At 41.6% G+C, this 17333-nt stretch overlaps 1 protein-coding gene across 4 annotated transcripts; it reads right to left on the bottom strand.

Moving 5' to 3' along the window:
- Positions 1 to 1059: 1059 nt before the first annotated feature.
- On the bottom strand, positions 1060 to 16371 carry LOC114154508 (thyroid adenoma-associated protein homolog). 4 transcript variants are annotated; one of them, XM_028033641.1, is made up of 32 exons: positions 16178 to 16371; positions 15923 to 16103; positions 15756 to 15845; positions 15384 to 15411; positions 15154 to 15302; positions 14938 to 15057; positions 14733 to 14853; positions 14334 to 14479; positions 14177 to 14261; positions 13962 to 14098; positions 13155 to 13352; positions 12362 to 13070; positions 12094 to 12246; positions 11734 to 11843; positions 11501 to 11661; positions 10846 to 10991; positions 10595 to 10759; positions 10361 to 10506; positions 10123 to 10263; positions 9079 to 9183; positions 8797 to 8997; positions 8557 to 8707; positions 8222 to 8474; positions 7080 to 7316; positions 6794 to 7013; positions 6346 to 6534; positions 5354 to 5601; positions 5089 to 5256; positions 4938 to 4983; positions 4714 to 4853; positions 3016 to 3218; positions 1060 to 2892 (listed from the first exon to the last, which is right to left on the bottom strand). In XM_028033641.1, exons 1-32 carry the CDS (start codon positions 16294 to 16296, stop codon positions 2642 to 2644), a joined length of 5517 nt encoding a protein of 1838 aa, XP_027889442.1. In that variant the 5' UTR covers positions 16297 to 16371; the 3' UTR covers positions 1060 to 2641. The 4 variants fall into 4 exon arrangements, with proteins under 4 accessions (XP_027889442.1, XP_027889438.1, XP_027889439.1 ...); XM_028033637.1 differs by having other exon boundaries at positions 4714 to 4983; XM_028033638.1 differs by having other exon boundaries at positions 4714 to 4983; positions 6794 to 6998.
- Positions 16372 to 17333: the final 962 nt, after the last annotated feature.

Here is a 17333-nt window from a genome sequence, read left to right as displayed (position 1 = left end):
AAACTAAACCACTTTTCAAAAAGATGCTCATCCAGTTTTCAGGCAATCATCAGAACAAACACACAGCATCTGTCCTGTATGCTGCGACACACTCTGAACTCTAACGGTAGGGTATTTCCATCACATTCAAACAGTCTCAAGAATATTCTCTCACTTATGTCTGTACAGAGATACTTTTCAGGGGTTGTATTGCCTTCCATTCTTTAAGGGAGTTGAAGCTGTCAACGAAATATAGTCATTATTAACAAAAACGTCACTGGTGGCAGCAATTCTAAACGGACCTGATTATTCTCCCAAAGTGCCGTCTGTTTATGCAAAGCTCTTCCTTGGAGCTGCAGTCTCCAGCTGAGTTTCCATCCCACAGAGCACAACCCATGAACTCAGCTCCTTCAGACTAGCGGCAGCTGCAAATTAGCAAACACCTGGTAGAACTGCGAGTCTGCTGAGCTCATGACACAACATACTTCTCAACCCACTGCTCCCAAGAATGGTTGTAAAACAGAGTGTTGAAAAGAGCAGGAGCTTCTTAAAGAGACAGAGGTCCAATTTCAAGACGTCAAATTAGTCAAATTTCATGTTTAATATATACAGCATTTTTTATAAGTGAAACTTTCCTTCACATTCAAACTGTGAAGTTGCTTGCCAGTTGCTTGATTGTGCTAGAGAATTATACTAAAGTACCACCCCTTTAATTTAACCCCATTTGAGTCATATTCTAATGGTGCGTTCACACCAAACGCGCTTTGCGCGTCAAAATCACACCTGTCGCTTCAAGCTCTTTGCATGTGCATTTTTGGTGAGTTCACCCCAAATGCGTTTTGAGCATCAGGCGCGTCTGGTTTACATTCAAAGTCTATTATGTGGAGCCTCGGACAAGTTGGACGGTCAAACGCTCAAAACGGTTCTAATCACGCCGTGCTAGACGCTCAAAATGCGCCGCATTGGCCCTCGACGGGCCTCCATTGGTGTTTTGCAATGGTGTAATATGCATGTCTTGAAAGTCTTAACTGTGACATTTCCAAAGCATTGCTTGAGGAAACAATGATAGGTAATATTTAAAAAAAAAGAATGTCTGCTGATATAAGTTCATCACTAAAGAGTGATCAGATTACAATCCTTCAGCAAAATCTATTCTTCTTAAAACTTGCACTATAAAATGATTTAAAATTGAACAGAGTTTTACAATAGAAATATTTAATAATAAAATTTTATTTACTAGGTAACTTGTTGAACCAGTGGAAAAACACTCCTTTCATGCTCCAAATGGCACATATGTCTCACTTATATACACACATCATTACAGTGGCTGTTCCCTCTGCACTTGGCCTTTCTCCCTACTGTCAGTAAAGCAGCAGCTTGCTGATACTCCACATGCTTTTACCAGGCCAGATGGTCCTTTTTCCACTTTAAGACAATCTCACTCCACCTTCCGTAAATTAAGATTATTCTGAGGAAAAAGATCAGGTTTCAGTGATAAAAACTCCTTTGATTTCATGATTCACACTTAATTATTGTCAATCATTCCAAATTAAACACATTTTGTTGAACCAAAACTTTATATAAAATATCATTAGTAATATACTTATATAGTCATAGCTAATTCAGTTTTCGATATAAAACATAAATATTTTATATGACAATAGGTTGCTAAAAACCGATGCAACTGATGAATTCTTTACCGGAATATTACATTTTGACAAAAATAAAAGTCAAGTTCCAATAAGGGGCATGTTACTGGACACTAGGTGTGGACCTTGAGGAAATTGATGGAAAAAAGCCTGGATAAGATTTCTGTACGAATCATTAATCCAGGCTTATTGTCACAGTTGTTGTATAATCCGTGCACACAATGATGCAACAGATCTTGTGTGCACTGAGTGCACCAAGGAAAAAAGGAAAATGAGAAACAAATTGAGATAAAGCGCCACATCTTCTGGTTTACAGACAGATTTTGATCTACTTTCCACATCAACGAAATTTCATTTCTGTGACAAATTCCTACTAAACAGATAACATTGAAACTTACAAGTTCAACATTTGGGCTTCTTGAATCCTGGTAGTTGTCAGCGGGCTACCTGATGACGTAAGACTAGTCTAAACATGTGGCCTGTTATGGGCCAACCACCAGATTTCAATCAGATCCCTCGGAACCAGCTCTCAGCTCTCATGTGGTTTAGAAAATAGACACTTATCCAGTCAGAAAGCCTCTAATGGAAAACTAAACCACACATCACACCCCCCACTGGCTGCTAAGCAGGCAATATTTCCAGATGCTGTTGCATTACATCACTGCACCGATGTGAGCCTTGCTACTGTTGCTGCAGAGAGAAGCACAATAACAAGGCAGGGCAAAAATAACCTGGCACTATTGTTCTGACTGCAGCTCTCCATTATAACTCCACTGAAACTGAATAAAACTTCACCCACCCAATTCCCAGAGGGTCTCTTCCCATTCTCAGCAAGGAAAGACACCAAAGTAACCCTACCCACTTCGCTCTTGCATAAATTCACGAAGGGCTGGCGTCTGGCGGCATCAGTATCTGCAGTTGTCATTTAAGAATGAGACCATGTGATATCCGTTCTTCAAATATGAAAAACTAATTTTATCCCAGGTCACACTGATCCGTTCCCCTCTGCTCCCTCACAGTCGTGCCTCTTCCGCAGACACAGTAGCTGTTAAGGCAGGTGTAAAATGAACACCATTCTGAGTGAGAAGAGTGCAAACTGTCTGCAAACGCATCTGCATGCTTAAAGGATCACAGTGATGCTGAGTGCAAGCAGAGGTTTTCAGCAGATGAAGAAGAAAGACAGCTCTGGCGAAGAGGCCCCTCAGGGCGCAGTGGAAACGGGGATCCACAAGGAGAGCCAACCAAGAGGGAGACAATGTTTCAGCTAGAAAAAAAAAAGATAAAAATTTCTTACTTTAATACATAAAACAGGAAATTCTGTATTGTAGCATTCTTTAATGTAGCATTAAAGTTCTTCTACTTTAATGCTACATGTATGACAGCGCACCTGGCAGGAGCTGTTCACAGTCTGTGAGGTTGTCCAGCACCTGGGCAGCATTCTTCTCTGCCCATGCAGTCAGAGTCTGTGCCAGAGCAGAGGACTGAGACGATTTCTCAGCCATCTGCAGCAGGTAGGGCAGCATGTGTGCAGACATGACGGAGGGTTCTGCAAACACATTGGCCTCATCCTGCTCATACAGACTGCAACTCCTGCAACAACATGCTGATGATTAATGTTCAGTTGAACAAATACTTCCATATATAAATAATGTGGCTATACTCTGAAAAGTATAACAACACGTTGAATTTTATGCACCATCTGTCAACTTACAACCACAAACTTGAATGAATTTTAATGGAACTTTACTTGACTGACCAACACAGATTGGTGACTAATTGTGTTGTGGAAGAAAAAAAGATAAACAAATATTTGATATTTTAAGAAAAAAAAAGAAAAAATGTATCATGCTTATGTATTCAGCCCAATTTACTTTGAAAGTTCATAATAAACTTCAGTCCAATCAATTGCACTCAGAATTTTCAGTTAGTAAATTAAATGTTGCAAAGGCTGCTGAGGCAGAGGTAACATGACAAACCCAAACATAAAACTAAAGGTACAAAGGAACAACTTGGATCAAGCCATATTAATGTGGTAGAGCGGTCTAGTCAAAGTTCAGACAAGTCTAACTGAGATAAGGTTTAAAAACGGATGTTCACTGATGCTATTCCTCCAATCCAACTGAGTTTGCAAAAGACTATGCGAAGAGTCCAGCCCCAAGTCCCAAGACACCTACAACTGTAATTGAAATGAAAGGTAAGAGGGTGGTGAAAACTGCCCAGTATATCGCCGGGGCACCGCTCCCTGCCATCAAGGACATCTACAGAAAGCGGTGTTTGAAAAGGGCCGGGAAAATCACAAAGCTCTCCACTCACCCAGCACACACACTCTTTTCCCTCCTGCCCTCTGGGAGGCGTTACAGAAGCCTACGGACCAGAACCACCGGAACAGCTTCTTTCCCACAGCTGTCACGCTTTTGAACGCCTCCTGATATAAAACATAAACTATAAGGACTGTACTCCCCTATCCTCTCATACAACAATAACACATGGACTATCCTCACACACACAGACATCACGGACTGTTTTCTTCACACACACATACAACCTGTAAATTTTATCTGCCATTATTTATCTATAATCCATTCCCTAACATTCTTGTATATTCTGTATAATCTGTGCATATAGCTCCCATATTTATATTTATACACAATATCTACAGTATATCTCTTGCTATAACCCCTTATAGTCCATACATACATAGTCTTGTACATCTGTGAATAAATATTTATATCTCGTAGAGCACTTCTGGATAGATGCAAACTACATCTCGTTGCTTGTACTTGTGAAAGTGCAATGACAATAAAGTTGAATTCTATTCTATTCTATTCTAATTCTAAATCTCCAACCTGTTGATAAATTAGGCCACAATTGTGTAATTGAAATATAAATAATACATTGTTTTCAATGTTTTTTAATATCAAAATCCTAAAATAGTGACATACATTGTATTCAGTGCCATCTTGCGGTGTTCTAGGGTTTAGGGCTTTGTTGCAATGTGTGGTTGTAATTTGACAAAGTGTCAAAAAGGTTCAAGGCGCTTGAGTACTTTTGCAAGCTACCACACAGATTCTGTTTAATAACACACCCTCTTGTTGGTGAGGCTTCTCTCAGCACTGATCTGAGGTCAGTCTGAGCTAGGTGGGACAGCAGCACCTCCAGCGCACCAGGAGTATCCCAGCATTCCTGCAGCAGCAGGTCCAAGAGGAGCAGCAGAGCTTGGTTGATCTGCATAATGCAGACACTCCTCTGGTTGTTACCTCGTCTTGAATGATGCAGCAAAGAGGCAAAACAGGCAGCTTTCTGCCTCACCTCCTGGCTTTGGTCCTGTAGCAGGTACAGGCCTGTGTTGATCAACCTACACAATAAAAAAAGAAAAAAACTAAATATAAAATCTTTTTAAAGTATTTTAACCAGAATCAGTCATTTAAAGCTATCCAACATGATCAGATTTCCTTCATACCTCATCATGATGGCAGGGAGAGAGCTGTGATCTCTGAGGTTGTTGATGAGCGGTAGTCCAGCTGCACAAAGAGCTTCACTGCACACTATCCTGAGGACTTCTGGGGCCTCTGGAGCCCGCTGACACTCCAGGATACTGCACCAACGCTGAAGCATAGATGTCTTCAGGCTTATTAGATAAAAGTCAAAGTTAGAGGAATTTATGTTAATATGGAAGTCTAAAATAAGGACATGACATGTAACACAAAAAAAAAACTGTGTAAAACCTGAAATCTGACACATGGGAAAGCAGCAGGCTAGCAGCATGTAGAGCTTGAGAGAGGTACTCTGGTCCACCTTTCTGGATTTCTAGGTCTTGAAGTAATAAATGCAAACACTCGGACAAACAAAGTTCTGAGTCGGAAAGCGGCTGAGGCAAAGCAGAGCCACCACTGGTCATCACAGAAACCAGAGCCGTGAGGTACGTGGTGCGGTAATCCACGCTGTCGCCCAACAAAGCCTCCTTCAAGTTTGACTGGAGAAAGAGAACATTTAAAAATTACCTTCACATGATCAGAAGGCAGGTAATCGATCACACAGGTGCTGCTAAACGTGTTACTGGGCGTCATAAACAAACACTAGGCTATCTCTGGCACATGACTGCAGATAGCCAGTATCACATTTTTCCTTGTCTAAAGAGTCGGGTAAATCCTGAACAGCATGTATGAGTCATAGTCTTTTTCTTAATGACCTACATGAACTTTTAACACAAGTAAATACAATCTCCACAAAAGGACTCTTACATTTTTAACTTTGTCACATTGTGTTGTGTTAAGACCACACACCTTTATCAGTTTTATTAGGATTCTGTGTGTTGACCAATTTATTCTCTTTTACTCTGATAGCTCTGAATCAAAATCAAAGATATGTGGAGTCTGCCTCACTTCTCCATGTAAAGAGAACATCCCCACAGCATGATACTGTCACCGCTATGCTACAGAAAGGCGTGTGCAGCCTGATGTGCAGCAACATTTCCATCACATCATTTGTAAAGAACAGGGTTTTTTACACTACGATTTAATTACCCATTCTTTTTGGGGAAAAATCGATATGTAAGGGTGTCACAGAGTGTAGGAGAGTGGTTACAGGTGAATGTCACACCTTTTCTATTGCGAATATAGAAAAAAATAGATAGTCATTACATCCTAAAGTGCTGGACTGTTTTATTTTTAAAGCTTGTCTTTGAGTTAAAGTTGTTGGGAGTGTCTCTGTGCCTTACCTGCAACACCCTCTGGATCACTTCTTTCAAGTCGATTTGCTGCCAGTCCTGGCTGTCCAGCAACCAAGTGACCAGCGAGAGCCTCAGCTCAGGGGAGGCTTCAGAAAAACTCTCCCAAGTTTGACAAGCCCACTTTGGATCTGCACAGAGGAAGTGAAGGGCTTGCTGATGGAACGATGACAAGCCAACCTGTAGAGAACAAAGTTAAAAGAAAAGAATGATTGAAATCTGTCAGACTGTAATTGGTATCCTCATTTACAGGTAAAGGTAAACGTAATTTGATTTATATATATATATAGCACATTTTCAGCAACAAGGCAGTTTAAAGTGCTTGCTGAATAGTGTCAGAAATCTACTTTTGCTCAACAGTTTTTTTTTTAAACCGTTTTTTGAAGTCCTTTACAAACAACATAAATCACACACAGTGTCATATACAGGTGTCACACACCTGAAGACCCTGCTGAGGCGCATGAAGATCATGCATAAGTCTGTCACTGAGCTGCAACAGGAAAGTCTCGCAGGAATATCTTCTCAGGGAGCCAGCCACACTGAGGTACGCTGCTCTCACCAGGGGGCAGCACTGAGCCGTGGTCCCCAGCCACATTGAAGAATGGATCCTGTTCACCACTTCACGGAGGTCGTCAGAAAGGACACTATAGACACAAACACTGCAGAGTTTCAAAGTCAGGAAGTTACTGATGAATATTTAAGCACCTTCTTTATTCCAGTCCCACCTGTCTGAGCAGAGAGCTCGGTCCAGTAAGGCCTTCATCTGTAGCAGCTGGCCATGGAGCCGGTTGTGGTTGCAGGACTCCTGCGGACCAGGGAGCTGAGAGGTCAGCTTTAGGAGGAGGTCAAAGTACCCTGAAGGAGGTGTCATGGCAACCAGAGCTTTGGAGGCCATTACTCTGACACTATAAATGGGACTGGCAGATAGCTGGAGTAACGGAGGCAGGAAGTCCAACAACGTTCTGCCAGAGGAAACACATGAGGATATGTACACTCAGTCACCTAAACAACGAGTTTAAGAGAGGAACAGATGCAGAGTAATATCATTTAATGAGTTGGAAAATAATTCACAGTCAGAAATTATGTTTTATTGAATACCAAACCAAAAAAACCTTTCACTGACTGGAAACTGAGATGTTACTCCTAGTACTTTCCAAATAAAATAAAATGAGTCAGCACTTTTAAAAGGTCACTGCCTAGCACATCCCATTTCTACTGTACAAAACTTTATAAAATAAAAACCCTGATTTGCTTCATCTGAACAAAACACACATAGCACAGTAACACTGATCTTACATTTACTGGTAATTAAAAAATGATTTTCTATCCTAAATGTGAGGGTTTTTAGCATCTCCTGTCCTGGCAGTTTGGTGTGTGTGGTTACCTAACAGTGTCAGGGCGGATTCGCTCTACATAAGAGGAGGATGTGGGATACGTATCTGCTGCCAAAACTGAACAAAGCAAATGAGTGGCACTGCAAATCCCATCTGGTTCTGGTAAAGTCAGGTATTAAAAACTTAAGTCTGAATATCAATTTACCTTCAAAGGGTCCAAAATCGCTAAAATGCACATCTATTATTTTATTTTGGGCTAGACAACATATATTTATAGAACTTAATGTCTTCTAACATTTCCACATTTATTCATCTATCTGCATACATCTGTGTTAACTCCCAAGAAATCAGATAATTTTTGTAAAATCTTGGGCTCTGCTCTCCGCAGCTCAGATTTATACTGGCTATGCACTGAACTAGCTACAATAAGCAAAGGAACTGATAAGTTTAGAAAATGTGGTTAAAATGAGCAGTTCCTACTACAGAAGATCTATTTAATTGGATTGATCAGTCAAAAAGTGTGTAAGCATTACTCTGGTGAGTCTTGAACGCCAGGCTGGAGGTGGGCCAGCAGAGTTAGAATCGGGTAGAGTGAGGGCTGCAGATGCAGCTTGGCCCCAGCGGTTGGCCTATGGAGGTGTTGCGCCGCCCCTCTCAGCTCGCACAGGAGGACAGCTTGAAGCGTAGGGTAGTGAAAGAAGAAGGCAGCAGGGGACATGCTGTGTTGCGTGGGGCCAGCCTCTACACTGCTGGACCGCTGGCCAAGCATTCGAGAGCAAAGAGAGCCTAGAAGAGGACGTGCAGGTTAATGGACAATTCAGAGCAGAATTTTCATATCGAACAGGCAGTATATGAGCTTCTGACTCACTGTAAAGTTGCAGTGCAGCATTCCTCATGGCCCAGCATGGAGATCGGAGCAGAGTCAGAGACAAGACGGCTACAGCAGGAGCAAACTGAAGAACAGCTGCCCCCAAACCTGCGCCACGAACCAACGCCTGCAGAGTGTGAACCGCACATACCTGTGCACAAAATGACAATGAGGTCATCACAGTCTATCCGATTCTTTACGATCAGCACCAACAAGATGGCAGTTGCAGAAACAACACACCTGTGGGAGGTCCAGGGTTTGGTCCCAGTTCTCATCGAGGGGACGTCGGGCGGTGTCCAGCAGGGTTTGCATACTGAGAGCTAACAGCGGCCTCGCCTTACTGATCTCCTCTGATGAGAGAACGCACAGGATCAGCATGGGCAGCCCTGCTGCCCGTCGGGTCACAGACGTAGAGCCAGGGCACTGAACAACCTGCAGTCCCTAGAATGACATCAGAGAGTAATAAGTCTGCACATCAGTAGTTGTCTTTTATTAGTTAAAGAGAAAACTAAAATTACTTACATCTTTCAGCATTTGGGCAGGAATATCCTTGAGGTCTGAATCACTGCTGTTCAGCAGAGACGTACAGAACTTTGTGAAGCCTAAACCGCAGCCCTCTACTGCCCCCTGGTGAGAAAAGAAACATCTGTTAACAGGTAACCAGTGAAAGTTTAAGTTTAAATGAAGTTTACACACAATTATGATTGGCATGAAGTTCTGAATAATATTTGTTCTTCGTTGAGTTATTCAAATCATGTTTTCTCCAGGGTGGAGTTATTTAACAAACACAGAGAGCTACTTTTGACAGGTAAAGTTGAACAACAATTTTGTTATCAACATAAATTGTTCAATAAATGACACTGAAAAAATTGTGAGGAACTTAGTGAAGAGCTGAGCAGATAAAAGAGCTGAGATCAACTGATATTTGCCTAGTGGCGAAATGTTTTACAGTCAAACAAAACAAACACTGAGCTGGGTTGAATCACAGTGTAGAAAGTGAGTCTGGAGGAGTCAAGGTGAGACTCCTAAAACTGGTAACAGTGCACCAGTTGTTACTTATAAATCCCTTAAAAGAAATCCAGACTGGAAAATGTACAGAAACTAAAAAATGGGTAAAGCAAGTAAAAACACAAACAAAGAAGAAGAAGAAAAAAAACCAGAAAAAAATGTACCTAATAATGGATATTAAATAATGGGCAATGTGAAAACACATAGAGAGGCTGGTAGAAGTAGCGAGTTATTCAGGGCCACTTTGGAGGGTCTTAGGAGCCACATGTGACCATCTGAGTAATAGTTGGTTAAAAAAACCATGTTGTTATGGGACGACTCAGTTACAGACATTTAACTAAACATCTCTATATTTGAATCTGTCTCAATGTGGGAATTAGAGGAAATTCATCATAAAATCAAAGTTACGCATTCAATTGCTTGTAAAAAAGAAAATCACAGAAGTTGTTTGTTGAATTAAATCATCCCGACCTAAAAAAAAAAACCAGTGTAATAAATTATTAAAACCTTAACAGTTTTGACCATTGACTTGAACTGTGTATTTTGAAAATAACATACCCAGTGGCGGCATTTTAGAAGAATATTCTTGAATACGTCTGACGCCCTCATTAAATCCCGTTTAGTTAGAAGACACTCAGAATGTTTCTTGGATTCTTTCAGAACTTTCTCCACCAACGAACCTAAAAGTATTCCCGTTTCCTGGTGCAAAGATGTGGAAAAGAAACACAGGTGAGTTTTCTCATCCTCTAACAAAGACTGATGCTGAGAAGGGGAATCTAAATGATGCATGTCTCACCTTTAGAGAGACCCAGCAGCAGGTGAGAACAAGGCTGTGCTCTTCAGACAGCAGGACACACTCCTCCTCGTCTGTTTGGCCACCTCCAGACTGGGATATCAGAGAGCTGATGGCGTTTCCCATGTCACAAAAGGACGGGGGAGCATCTAAGAGACAAAAAGCAATTCAGTTTCCAATGTTAAAAAAAAGTATCTAAAATGAGATTTCACTGCTCGTTAAGATTGTTTTGATTACATTTTTCAGAGACACGAGCCTCACAATCTCCATGCAGAACCGCAAGCAGCAGCAGAGAAATATTCTCCAGCAGATCCAACAACTTGGTCATCAGACTGTGGTCAAGTGTGGTATAGATATCATCAGCTGCTTCAAGCAAACACCTCTGAAGAGCGCACAACACTCCTAGAACATAAAAAAAAGGGATTCAGAGGATTCATATAAAGAAAAAAAAAAGATTTTCCGTCATCATCAATGTGAATGTTAGTCACCGTGTATAGGCTTGGTTCTGGCAGAGAGCATCATGTCTGCTTTGGCTGTCAGATGATGCTCCTCTAGCTCCTTCAGCAGGACTCTGACTACACACAGGTTCCTTCCAACGTTGGCAGTACAGCTCGGGCTGCACCGATGTCCTGATCTACATGAAGAACAGTCAATACTGTCATCACCCAAACATAACACCATTGCAGTCGAATAATATTCACACCTCTGAAATTTTTCCATATTTTGTTCTGATATAACCACAGGTGTCAGTGTTCATTATTGATATAAATTATGCGCAAAGTTGTGCGAAATGTGGAGTGACGGACGGTTTCTAAAACAAAATGGGTTCACATACAGACATTCATCCATTTAGTGTCTATAAACCTTGAAAGGTGGCAGGAGGGAAAAGGAAATAAAACTAAACAGAACTAGAGACCTTCTTGACTTTGACACCACTAATCAAAATCCAGTACAACCAACTGCCTTGAAGGGTTGAACACAAATGCATGCCACACATTTCAGATTCACAATTATGCTCCAAATTGTATTTGCCTTCCACATAAAATCCTCAAATTCCAACATTTGTTGTTGTGAAGGGAAGAAAAAGCTAAAGGAATGCAAATAATTTTACAAGATGAGGGCACGAGAGGAGGTGAGACCTACTTTTGGAGGAGCATCTTCATCATGAGCGCTCCCATCTGAGCCTCCTGCACCCGTGGGCTGCGCAGAAGCTGCATACTCCTCGTCTCCAGGACTTCCGCGATATCAGCAGGGAAACTGGGAGGGAAAAATCTCAACAACAAGCCAGCCGAGAGCTCCCGGATCTAAAGGAAAGAACAGCTCTTGTGTTATATTTCAGCCAGTTTAGACAACTGGCTCCACTCAGAGAGCCATACCTCATTTGTAGAATCCTCTAGACAACTGATAAGAAGCAGCTGCTTGGTTCTGCAGAAGAAATCCCACTGTCCTCTCTGTCTGGCACAGTCAATAAGAAGTCCTATATTTGCTGTAATTATAACCAGTTTCATCATTAAAGAGATGGAAGATGCAGAGATAATGCTCAGGTGAGCCACACTTATCTTTTTTTCTTTAAACAAGGCATTCACATCTTTGTGCTTTTTTAATACACAAGATTCTGTTAAGAAACATTGAAGTTTGTGTTTGCAACGTAACCAAACATTGGCTCAATGGGTATGAATTCTTCATTATACTTGAGTAAACACATCTGTTACTCCGTGTTGTTTTTAATGTCTCACCCGGTGGCTGTCCCTTCTTTTTGTCGGGGCTCCAGGTATCTGTGCACGTCTCCAGGACTGCAAACAACAACAACAGCGCCGTCTTCTTCCTCTGATAGCTGTGTCCAGGTGACAGAAAGCTGTATGGAAGCTCGCCTAACCACTCCACAAAACCTATGTGATATAAAGAACATCTTTTCTGAACAGAGAATACAAAACTGAAAAATCCAGAGAGAAAAAAAAAAAAAGTCCAGAGCAAAACGTTTATCATCTCTTTTTTCCTCCTCACCAATCCCTTGCTCCAGAACATCCGTTCTGTTTTCATGGCTGACATCTTCTTTCTTTTTGCCCTTGACTCCTCTGATGTGTGCCAAGCAGCCATCTCTGATACGAACCAGAAACCTTCTCACCGCAGCCTGAAGGTGCTGCCGAAAAGGTGAGGACTCGCAATTCAGATTCTGGGGGATAAACTCCTTCAGTATCGTGATCTCCTCTGCAGAGGGGACATCTCTGGTCTTTGGGCTGCAGCAGAGCAGGTTGAGGGCAGCCAGACGCACTTTGTCGTCTGCAGACCCGAGAGCCAGCTGCAGGGTTTTAAAGGTGGAGCTCCCATGCAGAGCCCAGGGAGAACAGCCGCTGACGGCTCGGTAGGAGCTCAGGACGCACGCCCAGGCGTGCAGGTGGCCTGGCTTTTGAGGGTTCAGGGAGGCCAGCAGGTGATGCACGGCCGAGGGAAAAACCTGGAGGGTGCAGGGCAGTAAATGTGTTGAGCTGTTGGTCTGTAGGAGAGTCACTTCAGATGTCAGAGCCTCCAGGAGGAGAGGCTGCCAGCTGTTCGCCCAGCGCCCGGCCAGGTCCACTTCAGTGAGTGAGACAGGAAGCTCTCGCCTCTGCTGCTGGATCAGACACTTATAAAACTCTGAGCCACATGGGGACAGGTGATTGGTCGATAGGCAGTTCAGGAGATGGCGAGATACTTCAGTGTATTGATCCAGCACCTACAGAGACACAGCCAAACATCTGGGTCACAGAAAGTAAAAGTAACAATGATATACAGAATGTAACAGCTATTATATGCTCACTAGCTCAGCTCCCACATGAGGCAGCAGAGCACAAAGGCGATGGTATTTGGCTTTGGCCTCCCAGGGCAGTTTCAATAATCGTTCAAGCAGGGTAAAATAAAAAGTCTTGCTGGTGTCACAAAACTGCTCAGAGTCCAAGGCATAAAGGTTCAGCAACAGAGTAAAGGCACTGCTCGCAAACTCAGGCACCCCTTCCACCTGCCAAAATAGAAACACACACAAAAAACATTAAAAAACAGCCTTTAAACAGTGTGGTTTTTAATGGACACAGCATTTATTTGCCCCATATTAAATATGTATAAAAACTCCTCAGATAAACTAATCCTTTTTGCAGTAGCATAAGCTCACACTTAAAAATTTCAGTTTTTTTACCTCCTTTCCTGATATATGTTCCAATGGTGATGAAAAAAAGCCTTAGCAAAGATATAGTCACAAACAGTTATCAGTCTGAAAAGTTGCATTAAGTATCACAATTGTACATATAAACAGCACAACGATTGTGCCGATAAATCATATTTTAAACTTTAAAACAGGGTTTATTTGTTTTCTCCTTCAACCAGCTTGAATTTTGAAGTAACAATTCAAACCACACTGTCAGTTTCTGGGGATTGCAATCAATATCAGTGATTGTTAATATCACAAGATAACTTTCAATATGGTGAAGTTCCTACCAGCATACAGTGGAAACAAGAAACAAATGCACCTCTGATAAAAAATATTCAATAACTTAGCCGGAAAGCCTAATGTGCAACCAAATGCCAATCATTGTGTGCTCCTTCTGAGTATGAGTAGATGTCAGTGACTCACTGGGCTTTCTGCATTGGTCCAGATAATGTGTGTAAGCTGCTGCAGGAGCTTGCTGTCGTCGGGCAGGAGACGGGAGCCGGTCATCCTCCACAGATCCGTCACACATTCCTTCACTCTCTTCAGCCACATTGTTAACACTGCAACAACATTTTGGGTTTTTAGCAGAAAGCAGAGCCAGTCAAAGAGACTAAACAAGCAGTATGGAGTTCACTCACCCTCAAAGGCAAAGTAGTGACAATCCTGCTTCTCCTCACACAATGCATAAACAAGAGGAAACAAACCTTCCAGCAGCAAACAGGCCTGAGAAACAAGATAATATCGATTCAATATGTTGAAAAGTCCCAACGTGGGCTCCACACAAGCTTTCCCTACCTGTGTGGTGTCGTGGCTTGGACTTAGTAAGATGTGAGGTCGACAGCAGGTGAGGAGGCCTCTGCTCACAGCCAGCCTGTCCACTCTGTCCTTCCCTACAGGGTCACATGTCACCTGCAGGACCCCCACAGTCAGCTGGCAGGGCTCTGAGAGGCAGCACAAAGAAAACGTCTCCAGTCAGAGGGTAAAAAGTCAAAATAAAATTCATCACTGTGTAGTGGGAGCAAGAGAGGTGAATTTTAAGATAAAAAAAAAACGGCAAATGAAAATGCCTTAATAATTTGAACTAAAACCAGTGCCAGTTTTAATTTTCTGCTCCTAATTGTTCCCATAATTTATTGTGTTTAAATACCACTGTATGACAGGCTCAAAGGGTATGATGCTGCAGGTGTTACGTACGTGGATGAGAGGCCTGCAGCAGATTCCAGGCTGCAGCTCCAGCGGCTGTACTCTCGGATGCAGTGTTGATCAGCATCGCCACTGCTGTGCCCGCCAAAAGACGCGTGTCCCTGTTGCAGCACTGCACGACAGATCACATAAGCAGCTTTTTCAACAATAGTTTGTCATCTAGAAGACGATAAATTTGCTTTGAAAGAAAAGACACCTGTCTAAGTATGTCAATAAGAGCCTGCAGAATCCTCTGCACTGCTTCTTTGCTGTGGTTTTCCTCCCACACCAGAGGAGCAACTTCGTTGGGCAACAGCTGAAACGCTTGAAGACACACCTGCAGCCATGAATGTTCACATGTTAGAAATAAAGTTACAATTGTTTTATAATGGCTGTTCTTGATAGGTATTCCTGATGCATGTTTCATTTGTACCTTGGCAGTAATATAACAGATCAGCCCATCTCTCTGAGATTCCTCCTGTAGCACAGCAGGAAGAGATTCAGATACTCTCTGCAGCATTGGCATGAAGGATTCTCGCCAAACCTCTCGACCAACTACGCTGTCCTCCAGGTACATGCATGCTAAAATTATGGAGAAATAATTAAATGTCTACACATTAGATCTGTGGCATACTAAAATAATGTAAGCATCAGTGAACCCACCTCTCTGCAAATCCTCCAACGAGAGAACCTGGTAAAAAGACAAAGTCAAATCATTTCCAAGACCGACAGTGAAGTGATCATTCACATTTTGTCACATTACAGCCAAGTTTTTTTTATTGGTATTTTATGTAACATATCAACAAAAAGTCACGCATAATTGCAAAGAGGAAATGAAGTAACACTTGGTTTTCAGACAATTTATTAAATTATTTATTTAATCTTTATTTCACTAAGATAAAAATCCACCAAGATTAAAAACCTGTTTTTCAAGGGAATCCAAGCCAAGATGCATCAACAGTTCAAGAGGTACAGCGAAAGTATGAATGCAAAGGGTATGATTGCAAAGGGCAACCAAACACAAAGTCTCTGTACCTGATCACTGTGGACTATGGCATTAAAACTGTGGAGAGTCTCCTTATAGACCAGTTTGTGGTCCACCTTTGCTGCCAAATGCTGCAGCATCTGTGAAGCAAAAGTTTTCATTACATCACAGTTCTTCCACATCATTTTACAGTGAAAAAGGAATCTGTGGAGCTCACCTGGTCCACCTTACGACAGGCTGTAGAGATGCTGACCATCTCCAGCTGCAGGGATAAGAGGAGTCTGACCAGAAGCAGGAGGTGCTCTTCCTCCAAACCACGGAGCTGTGCCTCTGGGATCTGTCTCAGCAGCTGGGCTGCCTCCTCCAAACTGCGCTCCTTGCTCCTTTTAACGCTGCTCCTGTCCGTGCACACAAATTGCCTTTTTATTACAGAACCGACGGCGCATGTGCACTTAAAAATAGCTTAACAAACCTGGAGGATTCAGACAGTTTATCGACAAACAGCTGGAGGGTCTGGCAGCCATTTCCAGGTGTTGAATCTTCAGTGATGAAGCAGTCCTGAAGACTTTTTATCAGGTTTTCAAACGACATTGTAACTTTTACTCCTGAATGCAGATACCCGGTGTTGACATGTTACTGAAAGCACGTTTCTGTTTACTACTGAAAAACTTCTACTTCTACGAATTAGTGGTGATCACGGTAGCGATATGCTGCCATCTAGAGGCTGAAACTTGTGGAAGCTAACGTGACAGATAAAACAGAAACAGTTAATTGTATGTAACCTTTATGGCCTAATACATTACCAATAACGTTAAATAAATAGTTTTCGGATATCCTGCATCAAATATCCACCTTTAGAAACTTTTATTGCCAAATTTATTAACATTGCTCTGCTGTGTATTTGTTGCTGACGAGTACTAAAGCAATCTATTATATCTTCTTTAGTGTGTGGCTTCCTGCAAATTCTGGACTGACATTATATTTAAAGTTTCAGCTGAAAACAACAATGGGCCTTTAGTAACTTTTTAAAATAGATTTTTTTAAAAACATTCACAATTATTAAGAAAAGTCTAAAGCATCTATCAGCTTATATTGCATTGCAGGGTGCTTTCAGAGTAAAAGGACTGAAACATGGTAGGCCATTCTGCAATTTTCTTCCTGCAGAATTAAGGATATTATGCAACTACTACAGAATACACAGTTTGCAATGTCTGAAACACGGTAAGAAAATCGAGAGTAAAATGTAATAAATATTTAAATTTAGATTTCACTTAGAGGTCTGTGTCAACCTATTTAAATCTTCTAACATAAATAGAGCATTCTGCAGAAGGTCTCCTAAATTAATTCAGATCTAATGTGAGTTCTGCAAAACAAAAGACTACATAGCAACTATTTTTTTGTGGCTTTTATGGGGGTTTGTATATTTTCAACAGTTACTCCACATTAGAAATCTTCAAGTGCACTTAAAAATGCACTTAAACATTTTTAAGTGCATTTTCAAAAATGTTTAAAAATGCACACAAAGTAATGTGTGCATTTTTAGCTAAATGCAAAGCAATGTGCTAATCACAAAGCAATGTGATTAGCTTTGGAAATATTCTAACTCAATAGAATGTAAATAGATGTTA

Source organism: Xiphophorus couchianus, chromosome 12, assembly GCF_001444195.1.
Source record: "Xiphophorus couchianus chromosome 12, X_couchianus-1.0, whole genome shotgun sequence".
Lineage (NCBI taxonomy): Eukaryota > Metazoa > Chordata > Actinopteri > Cyprinodontiformes > Poeciliidae > Xiphophorus > Xiphophorus couchianus.
The sequence above is the reverse complement of the archived record's forward strand: the minus strand, read 5'-3'. Positions and strand labels throughout refer to the sequence as shown.